General features: G+C 39.6%; 1 protein-coding gene across 4 annotated transcripts in view; it reads right to left on the bottom strand.

Annotated features, from left to right (window-relative positions):
• Nucleotides 1-15,327, bottom strand: part of LOC110174801 (cAMP-specific 3',5'-cyclic phosphodiesterase 4D-like) — a 131,056-nt gene that overhangs the window by 10,379 nt on the left and 105,350 nt on the right. For all 4 annotated transcript variants that reach the window (XM_055151821.1, XM_055151822.1, XM_055151823.1 and 1 more), the window contains 7 exons: nt 11,103-11,176; nt 10,944-10,996; nt 9,446-9,558; nt 2,164-2,257; nt 1,874-2,046; nt 782-880; nt 110-274 (listed from right to left, as the gene is read on the bottom strand). In XM_055151821.1, coding sequence (XP_055007796.1) covers nt 110-274; nt 782-880; nt 1,874-2,046; nt 2,164-2,257; nt 9,446-9,558; nt 10,944-10,996; nt 11,103-11,176 — 771 coding nt within the window. The remainder of the gene's footprint in view (nt 1-109; nt 275-781; nt 881-1,873; nt 2,047-2,163; nt 2,258-9,445; nt 9,559-10,943; nt 10,997-11,102; nt 11,177-15,327) is intronic.

Below are 15,327 nucleotides of genomic sequence, written 5' to 3'. Positions count from 1 at the left end.
GCAGACAGTGCTTCTATCAGAAACATCTGTCTGTTATCAGGGCAGTCTTATGTAATGTCACCTACTATGGAAACTGCTAAATGAATGAAGAGTGGGAGTGAAGCTGTACCTCTAGTGCTGGTGTGGAAAGCAGCACGTGTGTGGACTGGACCACATCTGCTGCGTGGATGTTGTTGTGATAGGCCACGTCTGCGTGATAATGCTCCTCTAACGTCATCATGAAGGTGATGAAGGTGTCTGCAGGGATCTTAAAGGACTTCAGCAGGTCACGCTCCTACAGCAGCACGGGAACATAACATGAACACACACTAACACACACTGTTGTACAGTACGACTGCAGGACAGGCCTGGCACATACTGACAAAAAAGATTATACTTATCTCAATAATGATCCTCAGACACTATCATGTGTCTAACACAAATGTGTTCAAATGTGACATGATTACAATTACACACAAAAGTGCAGAAATATCACTTTATACTCTTCCAACATAAGTTTATATTAAAAGTTCGTTTCCATTTCCTTTTTGATATGTAGCATATTTTAGATCATCAGTGTTCTCCAATTCAATTCAAAATTCACAGTATTATCAGTGTTTCATTAATCTGTCCACATTTCAGTGATTAGTATCTAAAAGTGAAGTATTTTGGTGATGTTTTGTACCATATTACACTCAGTCTTTTTGTAACTGAGCAGTGCCTTCAGTTAGCATCACGCCCCACAGAATGTTGATCACATTGATGCACAGTATGAGTCTGGAGTGGTGGATGGTGCTGTTACCTGGAAGATGGTGTACATGGTGACCGTGAGTGGGCGGGATCCAGAGTACTCAGATATTTTAAAGATGTCTATGCCCCATCGGTTAATGTCCTCCAGTTCCTGTTTACACACAGCACACACAAAAGCATTGAGCTCCTCAGGCCCAGACAAACACACACACACACACACACAGTCCTGCTACTGTTCAGTTTACACATGCTAATGCCAGACCGTCACGGGCACTGACGCTACGAGAGCCAGTTACAGCTGATATTACACAAGCCCAGTGGTATGAACATACAAGTACACCCTTTTCTATGGGAAGTTCACATTTTCTTATCATATCTGAAGCAAAAAAATTAGGGATGCCCCGATCTGATACTGGAATCGATACTGAAAAACTTGCTAGATCAGATATCGTCTTTAAAAAATATCAAATGAAAAGACTTTTTGCTGGTCGTAGTCACCCAGAAAGTCTTATAACGTTTGAACTTTTATTAATACAAAGCTGTTTTGTGGTTACTTCAATAACAGACAAATAACAGCTACATAACACATTTGGATCAGTTTTGTCTTATTTTATTTGAGTTTTAAGGAAATAAATGCTGTTTTCATCTTCTGCACTGGATATCCACAGATATTTAAAGCCATAATATCAAAATCAATATTGGAACTGAAAAAGCTGGACTGGTGCATCTCTAAAAATAATATCCATTTACACTGCAAATTTCTCTGATCTGGCCAAGATTTTAAAACTTATATCAGGTTCTTCATCTTGTTTTCAGATTTATGATCTACTTACTAGTTCTGAGACGCTTCATTCTAGTCTAGAGGTCGTTTATTTTAAGAGAACTTGTCAAATAAAACTATCTTGCTGCATGGACAGATCATTTCACTACTTTTAAGTCATTTTCTGATAGATTTAAGTGCTTATATCTTAAATTTTGGCCAGTCTTTTTTGCAGTGTATAATCAAAAGTTCAAAGGTAAATATCTCTAGATATAATAAAAATTAGATTCATAAATGAATTACTTTTCAAACTTGTTATTTAATGAATATAAATGAGTACTAGATCATTTCCATGTCTCCATGTTATTAGGAAATGCACAGTACCTTGGCCAGCAGCCCCTCCTGACACGGCGCCACCCCGAAGCGTGGGATGGTGGAGGCGGCGATGCTCGGGCTCTGTGTGGCCTTCTTCACTCCACTGATCTGGGACATGGGCCTTTTCTTCTTGTCCTTTTCTTTGGCCGGAGGAGACATGATGTCCATGTCATGTTGCTTTTCTGTAGGTGAGGCGAGAACATGAAAGCAGATCATATAAATAAGAGTTTAGATTTAAAAATAAATAAAAAGACAAAAACATATTTAAGCAGTGATGGGTAAAGCGGTAGTGGTCATACCGAGGAATGTGCTGGAAATGAACTCGGACACCTGGTTTCCGGAGCGGCTGGTCTCTGACAGCTGAGTGAGCTCTCGATTCAGCATCCTCTTGAACTGCACACAAACGAGCACATGACACACTCCACTCACACTCTGGGCTTTAAAGGCCATACATTACACAAAATTACTTTTGTAAGACTTAAGTCATGTTAGAATGTTGTTACCTCCTCAAAACAGTCATGTCATGTTTTCTTTCATTCACACATGTTTGAGTAACTCTTTATTATTAGTATGTCTACATCTCTAAAGCTCAAAATGCTCTGTTCCACCTTGTGATGTCATGAAGTAGTAGTTTTCAAGTTAACAGCTCCTTTTATCTTTTGTTCTGTAGAGATTGATTGATTCAAGAGCTGAAATCATGCAAATGGTTCTAGTGAAGGTGTGTGGAGTTTAAAAACACAATAGAGCACTTCCTGTATCACCACATGACATCACAAGGGGGAACAGAGTGTTTTCAGTTTGAGAGAAGAACAGCCTAACTATGTCATCTTTGTGTTGTTAAACATGTGTGAATGAAACAAAACACAACTCCAGGTCTATTTGGGATGAGGAGACTACATTAAAACATAGATCAGAAATCGTGTAATACGGGCCCTTTAAGGAGCTCGCTTTCATTTTTCAGGTGGTGAACGTAACGTTGACACAATATTAAAATTTCAAACTTGATTTTGATACTAAGGAATTCTCGACACTGGATATTCATAACATAATGATAATTAAATACTCTTCCTTTCATTTTGATATTAATAGTGCACTGCGTTACTTCTCTGTTGGGGGTCTGTCACCTGCTTGTTTCTATGGAGATATCATTGCTCTGCTTTAAATGTTCCAGAGTCTGACTTTAAATATCTCTACCTTACATGTATTCAATTACAGGTGGTTTTATAGCTCAAAAATATCTATCGCCTCTCCACAGATCTGACCTGTAACTTCTGGTCTAGTTTGGTCTCAGTGAAGATAGAAAAGTCAATGCCATACTGTGAAACATTCCAGACAAAGCAATAACATCTCCATAAACAAAAGCATTTGATGAAACCTCCACCAGAAAAGTGACATTTAAATGGTAGAACTTTCTTTTCTGGTCCATGTGTGTTATATGTGTGTAATGGTCAGTGGTGCAGTAGGTTCATGTTGGTCCATCTAGTCTATGTGCTCTGACACTTGTTCTGATACAACTCAACATCATTCTAAAGACATTCAGGAAAGTTTCATTTGTGTCCTGACTGACACACAGTTACACACAGTTACACACAGTTACACACAGTTACACATTATAACATACTGACACATGCTGTGAGCTCAAACACAACACTGAGACATGCTCCTGGAAAATGAGCCATATTCAAAAACTCTACTAGCCCTTTTGCCTCTACATGCCACTAAACCACACAGTATGTCTTTTGCGGGAATCCCATTCATTACAATTAAGAATCTGATCAACGTTTTGTGGTTAAAATATAATATAAAGTAGACTGGTTTGTGTAAAATGTTTATGTGCAACAAGTCAACACTGCACTGATTCTGTGGGAGTCTTTAAAACAGCTTTGTTGTCCCTACAGAACTTATACTCTGTTAAGATTCATGCAAAATAATACAATACAATACAAATAATACAAAATAATAAGGTATATAGACAGATTACTTAGCTAGAAATGTTCCACTATGACATGATTTAACCCCTTGCAGACAAGCAGAACAAGTTACAGGTCAGGTCTGTGGAGAGGTGAACCTGCTCATAGTAAGAACGCATGTTTTTCAGAGTATTTTTGAGGAATAATAACACTTAAGATTGAACACAAATTTGACAGACACATTGACAGACTGTGGACCATTTCAGACAAACTAATAAAATCTCCATAGAGACAGAGCAGAAAAGGTCCACAGTGCATCTTTAAGTAAAGTAATAAAGCAAAATATTCTGTCTCCAATTAAATACAATCTTACTCTGCATAAAACCTGTTACCAATTTACAGAATATATAGAAATAGTTCAAAATCATATGACTTAACATTTAAAAACTTAAAGAGAATGTACAAAGCTAAGCACAAACTAATGAATGAAATCAATATTTAGCATTTGGGAGTTCATGTGTGAATGACTCCCATGTCTCTTAATACTCAAGTAGGAGTAAAAGTACTGTTTACTTGCTAGAAATGTTCTCTGAAAAGTACAATTTCTTTAAAAGGTTACTCAAGTAAATGTAAGTACTATCATTATTTCCTTGTGTTTTTTAGTCCAAATAGTCATATCAAAGATATTTTAAATTAAAGCAAGCACAGCTGAACCATTTCTGTGTAGACATCTCTTCTGGCTCTCTCTCTTCTCTCCTCTCTCAGCCCGTTGCCCCAGTAACCGCTAAGCTTGTGTGTGAATTCTCAATGACCAACCAAAAAATGCATGTCCAATTGCACTAACCAGCCATTCTGTCTGGACGTGATCACATTACCACTGTACAAATCAGATTTTCACATGTTTATCTTTGAGCAGACGCCGGCTCCTTCTCCTCCTCCTCCTCCTCCTTCTTCTTACCTGAATGACCATCCAAGACACGGAAATATAACGCCTCACTTCTGGCATCTCCGCGCACGCTCGGGCATTTGAATCAAAATTTAAAATAATTTCTGGATTTTAAAAAAGACACGATTTGGCTGTCTCCTGTTTGGTGGTTATCCGAAGCAAAACAGCAAATCTAAAATGCTGAAACTGAGAATAAAAATCCGCAGTGGAAGACCAAAGGGGAAGCATTGAGGAGCTGGGAGACAACAGACAGCCCCGGACTCTCCCTCCTCATTCACTCATATGTGTAAACACGGCAGAACGCGGTATACGCTCATCCCCGCCCCCCTGCCCAAAATGTCTAAGAATAGCAGCCAATGGGGGACCCCGCAGCGACACGAGCAGGGGGGACTCCGGGCTCTCCGATTGGACAGGAGCAGCGTGGAGTGGGAGGGGCCTCGTGGAGGTTGTGAGGAGGACCATGTGCACTGAGTTTTCAAGAGGAGATGAAGAGAGAGCGAGAGTTGAATGGGGAGGAAAGGGTGGAGGGAGAATAGAGGAGAAAGAGGGGTAAGAGGAGGAGGAGGAGAGAGGAGGGGTCATTGAAAGAGCCAAAAATAAAGGAGCACATGATGTACCACGACTATAAATATGTCTACAGTTACTATGAATATACCAAGGGGAGAATGACCCAAAATAATGCAGGCTGTCAGGGTGATGGGGATAGAGGAGGATGGGCCAGAAGAATGAATGGAGTCATGTTGTGATTATACACTTGTGATGCTTTTGTACGTCTTATTGATTATATTACACATTTTAAGGCAAAAATATTCAGCAAAAATGAACTCTTGTGAGCATTAGCCATATTATAATACTGTAATGTCCTCATAAACATACTCAGAGTTGTGTTTTGTTTCACACATGTTTGAGTGACTCTTTATGAATAGTTTGTCAAATTGCTCTGTTCCATCTCGTGATGTTGTGAAGTCGTAGTTTTCAAGTTCACAGCTCCTTTTACCTTTTGTTCAGTAGAGATTGGCAATTCCAGGGTTTAAATCATCCAAATGATTATAGTGAATTTGTATGGAGTTTAAAAACACAGATGAGCATATGTGAATGAAACAAAACACAATGCAACGGGGATATTTTAGGAGGAAACATTATAACGCAGATCTGAAATAGTGAAAAATAGACCCTTTAATACATATAAGATCCTTTGATTGTTTGTGGATGTATCTGTAATCTTTGCATTGCCTCTTGGTCAAATTGTCATTGTTAGTTATATGAACTTATACAGGTATTGTCATGATAAAACTTTTTCAAACATAATGACTTTTTAACAACAGGATATAGTATAGTAAGGTGTAGTGTAGAGTATCTTGGTGACAGATTATTCAGTTTAAAGCATTTTATACAAAATGTTCTAAATTCAGTTGCATTTAGAGTATGATGCAGTGTTAGAAAATAGCTGTAAGAAGTTGTACATTGTAATTGTAAAGTGCAGTGGTTCTCACACTGTGGTAGGGTTGTCAAAAGTTTAGAAAGTCAGACACTAATCGATACTAAAACTAATATTGAAAGTATATACATTGAAAGTATGTATATACTTATGTATATACATACATAAGTATATATATAGTATATACATTTGAGCAGGTATCGATATACAAAAAAGTCACAAAGTATAGTACACATGGCAATATAAAAGGAAATACTATGATTTAATGTTGAAAATCCCATTCTATTGTCTAAATAAAGAATGTTTTTTATGATTATTGTGTTATTGAAATCAGTATTGCATATCATGTCTATTCCTTATTACTGAAATATTTGCATCATGACAACACTATTCTGTGGTGTGAGAGAACCTTCTAGAAAGTACTTGTGGTTCTTTGCAGTTCTGGTTGATTTAGTTTGAGTCAAATGGATCCATATTTGAACTCTCATTTGGGTCAGTCAAACTTTTTGTTCTGTTAGGTCAATTCAAGTGAAATTAAAGGAACAGTCTGTCCCCTTTATGCTTTTGTGCTGTTCACCTGAATAGAGATCAATATGATTCTCCACATGACAAGGGAATTAGGGGTACAATGTGTTCCTGATGGTGTTTTCAGTAGTGTATTAGGCCCTGGTCTAGTCCTGGTTTGGTACAGATTTAGTCCTGGTTATTCCTGGTTTAGTTCTGGTTTAGTCTTGGTTTAGACCTAGTTTAGTTGTGGTTTAGTTCTGCTTTTAGTCCTGGTTTAGTGCTGGTTTAGTCTTATTTGGTACAGATTTAGTTCTGGTTTAGTCCTGGTTTGGTACTGATACAAAAATGTCATACTCATTTTCAGTATTAGACTCAATACCGATTCTTATACCACCATGATTACAAGTAAAACTGTTTTTTAGACAGTAGAATGTGATTTTCAACATTAAATCACAGTACCATATGTGTGTAATCCTCAGTGGTGTCCATGTGTGTGTACTAGTCTATGTGCTCTGACACTTGTTCTGATCCAGCTCAACATCATTCTAAACACATTCATAAAGCTTAATTTCTGTTCTGTCAATGTGACTTTTTTTTGTCTCGACATCTGCTCATACAAGTATCCAGTTTCAATACACATTTTAGCACCTAGTATCTGATCTTTGATACTTTTGACAACTCTACCTCCATCATCTCTCCACAAACCACTCCTCAGCACCATCTAAGTTTCCTTCATTGACTAAACTGCATCTGATGTGGTGGTGGGCGCTGGGCGGGGGTCTGGCTGGAGCACGTGCGCGTGTGTGTAGCATCCGGGCACAGTACTACAGCACCGCGATCAGGGCGGCATCTACAGGCACGTGTACTGTGAGTGGGCGGGCCGCTGGTACCGAGCAGAGGAGCCTGGAGATGTGAGGGGAGGTGGGGTGGTCGTGGGGGGTTTGGTTGGTAGACGTTTTATCTATACGTTCTCATTCACATTCCCCTGCACATGAGTGGGGGGGAGGGGCGGGCACATGACTGCTCATTCTTCCTATGTAGTGGTGGGCTTCTTGAATAGACATGGCTTAAATGCATGAATGGGCCCAGAGGCTTAAAGGGCCCGTATTATGCTGTCTTCTGATCTGTTCTAATGTCATTTCCTCATCACAAACAGACCTGGACTTGTGTTTTGTTTCATTCACACATGTTTAACACACAAACACTGCACATTTAAGATGTGTTCTTCTCTTAAACTGGAAACACTCTGTTCCACCTTGTGATGTCATTTGCTAATACAGGTAGTAATACATCTCCATATACTTCACTAGAATCATTTGGGTGATTTTAGCCCTGGAATTGCCAATCAAAGTTCAAAGTTATCTTTATTGTGAATTCACATGTTCTAGACATACAAAGAAACTGAAATAACATCTCTCTCGATCCCACATGTAGACAAGACAGGGCAAACATTTACGTGCACAGATACAACAGATAACATCATCTCTAAATAAATAAATCAAGTTAAAAACACTAGTGTACAGTACAGTGCAGTTCAAACAAGATCAAGTATTAACAGCAGTAATCAAATCTCCACTGACACAAGGTCAAAGGAGCTGTTCACTTGAAAACTACCACTTCATGACATCACAAGATGGAAGAGAGCATTCTGAGCTTTGAAGATGTAAACAGACTAATAATAAATGATTACTGAAACGTGTGTGAATGAAATAAAACATGACTTAAACACGGTTAAAGCTCACAAGAGTCAGTTAGTGTAATATACTGTAAGACCTGTAGACTTTTAGCAAAGATCTCTTCTAGTCTTTTCTAGTTTGGTCATTTTGGTGAAGGTTATAAGTTTAGTTCCTGGTTGGACATGGGCAGCAAATATGACATATACATAGAGATATGTTACCTAGCAACCATAATGTTCATAAGGGCCAAACTGGTCTAAATGACACAAAAACCTTGATTGTGTTAAATAAATGTTTGAACTATCAGAAAAAGTGCATAAACTGTCTTCATTTTTGATGGAATTGATGAGAGTTGATGACATTATTGAAGCTCTGTCTTTTAGCAGAGTCCAGGCCCAGAGGGGAGCCTGTCGTACATATGGAGCACGGGGAAAACCTACTCAGGCACAGGAAGAACATGCAAACTCCACACAGAATGAGCCCACACTGCCCGGGAGTCGAACCCAGGACCTGCTTGCTTTATTTTATTCAATTATTTTATTCAATATTTTGCCAGGTAAGTTAATTGAGAACACCTTCTATAGTGCTAACTGCTGCACCACAATTAATGCCAGACTGTGGAACATTTCAGGCAAAGCAATAGGTTACAAGCAGTAGACACATTATATATTTATTAAATTAACTGTATTTTTCAAAATGTAAACAATATATTTTGTCATAATTCAGAAATTAAGATTCACAGTGATACTAATGATGTACTAGTACTTTTGACTGGGACTTTGAGGGCTTTTTAAGTACAACACTAAGGTATATAATAATGATTTAAATATACAAACATAAGGTAGAGTACAATTAAAGCTGCACTATGTAACTTTTTTGGTGGGGAGTCTGCTATCTTCTTGTGTGACTGTAGTATGAAAGTGAATCTCTACATCCACATTTACTCATGCATGTCCATACTTTTTTCTCATTTGTTTGTGTGAAAGTTATTCACAGAAATAAGCCGTGGTGATGATTTGGTCCTTTGTTTTCGGCGCGGTGTGAGGAGCTAAAAGCGTCCGTGTGCGTGGGAGCAGGTGTGGGGACGGTTTCTTTTGGACGTACCTTTGTGGAAGCCATTTCACTGACAGAGTGTCGCGTCTTTAGTGTCTCCAGCTGCTCCAGACACCAGTCCAGCTCGTCCAGGGTCTCTATGGCCAACTGCTGGTGAGGCTCCTCTGGACACACAACAGCAACGATACACCAGTCACACTCAAAATTATAACAAGTCTAATAGGATTGTCAAAAATATGGAAAATCAGATGCTAACTGCTATCAAAACTAGTATCGAAACATATATCAGTTGGTCGATCTATCTGGCTGATATTTGCACTTTTTAATTAACTGGCTGTTGATCTTAAATCTCAAGCACAGGCCTATATTTTGATTAGACTGAAATGCTTGCAAAGAGTTACACACAAACTTTATATTATCACTTCAGCGTGAAAAGATAACTGCTGAAAACATCACTGCACCACTCTCCTTTAGTTTTGTGATTTAAAAAAGTGCTGTGGGTGAGTGTGTAGTAAATTTAAAATAGAATTTTGGAAAACAATCCAAAACAGCAAGATATATTCACCCAAAAATATCAGCACATCTTATCAGCCACTGCTTTCTAAGTTTCTATAAGTATCAACATGAGCCAAGAAAAACACATTTCACTCGATCTCTAGTATTAATACTAAAAAAAGTCACATTCATGGGACAGAAATGAAGCTTTCCTAAACAGCTTTAGAATGATCTTGAGCTGTATCACTACAAGTATAACAGATAATGTGAAAATATAAAAGAAAGTGCTACAATTTTAGCACACTATTGTCTAAATAAATAACTTTTAATCATTGGAATCAGTATTCAGTCAGTTCAGTTTTTTAGTATCAAAATCGAGTTTAAAATGTTTGTATCATGACTAGGCATGGGACAATATTGACATTTGGTGTCACAATGATCATGGCCAAATTGCTATTAACATTTATGTCACAATAATGATCAACATTGCTGACAATTTTATTGATATGAATAATTATGATTTTAATATTACAAATAGGTTTTATATTTAAAGTGTTACAATATTGTACTTTGTTATAAGAAAAAACAACAGTGATCTAGAAGGCTTCATCATGGTTAAGCAGTTTTTTTCTGCACATTCTGCTGATATAAAGTCAATCTTCTTTGTTGGCGAGTCTCATGATTATATAAAATGTCCCACAAATGATTATTGTCTACCCTTTAACAACAATATTTATTTATTTATTTATTCATTCATTCATTTATTTATTTAATGAGACAGGGACAGTGCACAATCTACATGAACCTTAACAGGAGAGATGTTTGTAGCAGGTTGTAGCTCCAGAGCTCATTTCCACCTGTCGTCTCTGGGCAGGTTCATTGATTGATTCTATTTAACTGACTTTAGCTATAAACTATCAACTATTAGCCATTCTTCCTGGAGACCTGTGTAGCATGTTTTGGGTACAATAAACAACATTATTATTTATTGACCCGTCCCAAATCGTGACAACACTGCTCTTGTCTTGAGGTCATTTCCATGCAGAGTTCTGACCTGCGAGGCTGGTCTTGCACATGGACGGTGGGTTGCTTCCTGAGGATCTTGTTCTGTCCAGACAAAAACACAGTCGTAGTTTATGTATTCTTTTGTTAGTGGCCGTTTGGTGGTTCATATATGAATTATTCTGTCAGTGATGCTTTGTACGAGCCTTACTTGCTGGCTGTGCGGTCCTGCTGTCCGGTGATGACGGCGAAGTTACTCCGGACTGTCCGCAGACTGGCCAAGACCTGCAAAGAAAGGAGACGTTTTAACACTATGATTTTTAACTCTTTTGAAATAATCAAAATACTGTTGTCTTTTTGATGTGTTCTGCTGATAGTTTGATCTAGAATTCATTAATAGTGTGTCTTCAAAACAGAGTAATTTACTTTCAGTTTGATTCACCCCACAGAGAAATATTTTTTGTTACAGACATAAGAAAAATAGAGTTAACATAAATATAATACTTTACCACAGTGATAATGTATTTATAATCATCTATAGTAATACATTTGCTATTTTCAGTAGCAGATATACCAGGAATCATCTTAAACAGAACTGAGGTGTGAACAATAGTTTATTTATCGGATAATTGTTGATGGTGAGACAACAGCAAATATTAAAGGGCCCATATTACACTGTTTTCTGATTCTTATGTTTCCACAAACCTTGCATACATAGGCTGAGTTCTTCTCTCAAACTGAAAATAACACTGTGTTCTACCTTGTGATGTCATGTGGGAATATAGTGGGAATAAAGTGCTCCACTGTGTTTTTAAGTTCCATACACCTTCACTAGAATCATTCAAATATGTTCAGCCCTGGAATTATCAGTCTCTACTGAACTAAATGTAAAAAGCAGCTGTCAACTTGAAAACTACTACTTCATGACATTTGGAGATGTATAGACTAATAATAAAGGGTTACTCAAACATGTGTAAATGAAACAAAACTCTTCAAGTGAGTTTTTAAAGAGGAAGCAACATTATAACATGGCTTAAAGCTCACAAGAGTCCATTTTCATAATATGGGACGTTTAAAGAAAAAGTAGTGGTGAAAAGTGAGTATGAAGTAGAAATGTGGAGAAGCTGGAGAGGCTGAGGATCTAATGAAACCATGGGGCTTGAGATGCAAAGGTAGAAGGCTGTGATTGGCTGATGATGACGACAAAAGACAAGAGGGAGGAAGGAGGAAAAAATATCATCTTCCTCAGGCTCGATCCTCTTTGGTCTCATGTTTGGGTGACTCCAGGAGGTTTGTGTGTGCTGTCTGTCAGGCCATCTGGAGCTAGGCCTGAGTCAGCCCACAGAGTCCACACACACACACACAGTCCACAGAGTCCACACACACACACACACACACACACACACAGAGTCACACACACACACACACACACACAGTCCACAGAGTCACACACACACACACACACACAGTCCACAGAGTCACACACACACACACACACACACACACAGTCCACAGAGTCCACAGAGTCCACACACACACACACACACACACACACAGTCCACAGAGTCCACACACACACACACACACACACACACACACACACACACACACACACACACACACACACACACACAGTCCACAGAGTCACACACACACACACACACACACACACACAGACACACACACACACACACACACACACACAGACACACACACACACACACACACACACACACACACACAGACACACACACACACACACACACACACACAGACACACACAGACACACACACACACACACACACACACACACACACACACCACAGTCCACACACAGAGTCACACACACACACACACACACACACACACAGACACACACACACACACACACACACACACACACACACACACACACACACACACACACACACACACACACACACACACACACACACACACACACACACACACACACACACACACACACACACAGACACACACAGCCCACAGAGTCTACACACACACACACACACACACACACACAGCCCACAGTCCACACAGTCCACACACACACACACACACACACACACAGACACACACAGCCCACAGAGTCACACACACACACACACACACACACACACAGACACACACACACACACACAGACACACACACACACACACACACAGACACAGACAGTCCACAGAGTCACACACACACACACACACACAGACAGTCCACAGAGTCCACACACACACAGCCCACAGAGTCCACACACACACACACACACACACACACAGACACACACAGCCCACAGAGTCCACACACACACACACACACACACAGACACACACAGCCCACAGAGTCCACACAGACACACACACAGACACACACAGCCCACAGAGTCCCAACACACACACACACACACAGTCCACAGAGTCCACACACACACACACACACAGCCCAGAGTCCACACACACACACACACACAGCCCACAGAGTCCACACACACACACACACACCACAGACACACACAGCCCACAGAGTCCACACACACACACACACACACACACACACACACAGCCCACAGAGTCCACACACACATACACATACACACACACACACACACAGACACACACAGCCCACAGAGTCCACACACACACACACACACACACGCACACACGCACACGCACACACACACACACACACACAGTCCACACACACACGCACACACGCACACACACACAGTCACACACACACACACAGTCCACACACACACACACAGTCCACACACACACACACACACACACACACAGTCCACAGAGTCCACACACACACACGCGCACACACACGCATGCTCACATACACACACACAGTCCACACACACACACACACAGTCCACAGAGTCCACACACACGCGCGCGCACGCATGCACACATACATGCATACACGCACACATACGCACACACACACACACACACACAGCGCTCACAGAGTCCACACACACACACAGTCCACACACACACACACACACACACACACACACACACACACACACACACACACAGCGCTCACAGAGTCCACACACACACAGCCCACATACTCCACACCCCCCCACACATATACACATACACATACACATACACAGCTCACAGAGTCCACACACACACACACACAGGGCTCAGTTTGAGATGGAACTTTCGGCTCTTTGGTGGGATCCGATTCTTTTCTATCAGTTCATTTGAAAGAGTTCATAACTTTTACCATTTATTTACTGATGCTTTGCAGTGACATCACTCTGGGGGTGTTGTACATGTAGGCTTATGTGTATTGTTGGAATGTTCACCAGTTACTATGGAGACATAATGCACACATTATCAATAACTACCAAAAAGATTTTTAAGATAGATCTATACAAGCATTCATGGTTCTGTTTTGGAGTTTGATTTTCAATAAAAAAATGAGAAACTAAAAAACTGTTGGCCAATGCCAGTGTGTGACTGTAATGTAATATGATCTACAAACTAATCAGAGAAAAACGACCACAGCATAGTCTAAATAAAATATTACATTACAATAATAATAATTCAAAATAAAATACTAGAGATGTTTTTTGCGAAAAGCTCTCACTTATTGCCTGCTCTGCATCTGTGCAGTTTCTTTTGTTAGTCCAGTGTAAAAATGCATAAAAATTAGAAGAGAAAAGACTTGGCTCGTTTCAAAAATGACACCGGGTTCCAACAGTTCACATTAAGGAACCGTTCAAAAGACTCAATTCTTTCACAAACGTCACCCTGGAGCCTGACGTCAGCTGCTCCAGCAGAGAGGACAGGAGGAGAGGGAGGAAGTAGCCCACAGCTCGGAGGAGTCGACAGATGGGGGATACCCAGGCTCTTACCACGTCTGCTCATGTGTTGGCTTCTTGCTCAATTTGATTATAGAAAATGTTTATGCATGACAGAGTTTTAAAAGTCTCACAAAACTATGAACTTTCCACAACAATATATAGATTCAGTGTTGGCACTGGTAAAGCTGTTTTTCAGTTTTCTGCACCGACAACCTGGAATGAAGTGGAAATGAAAAGAACTCCCAGACACACATACACGTCCCAACAGGTCAGTTTAACTTCAAGATAAAAGTTTTAGAATTGAGATATATGGTTTGTAACAGTTTCTAACTATCACATTCTTATTATTGTCTTGTTCTTGTCTAAATGTTTGCTGATGTGCTGATGGGTTTGGAAAACAGATGAGTCATTTCAAAGGGCCTTTACTGGTTATATTCTATAAGATAAACTGCACATAGACTCTGGTCCTTTGTTCATTCATCGTGGGGACCAAAAATGAAAGTGGAACTTATTAAAATGGTAAATGGTCACATTTTTATATAGTGCTTTTCCACCTTCAAGGCACTTAAAACACTTTAAACAAAAGAACA

The sequence above is a fragment of the Boleophthalmus pectinirostris genome, unplaced genomic scaffold (genome assembly GCF_026225935.1).
Source record: "Boleophthalmus pectinirostris isolate CB_2022bp ecotype Guang Dong unplaced genomic scaffold, ASM2622593v1 HiC_scaffold_16, whole genome shotgun sequence".
Classification (NCBI taxonomy): Eukaryota; Metazoa; Chordata; class Actinopteri; order Gobiiformes; family Gobiidae; genus Boleophthalmus; species Boleophthalmus pectinirostris.
This window is presented reverse-complemented; position numbering and strand designations above follow the sequence as displayed.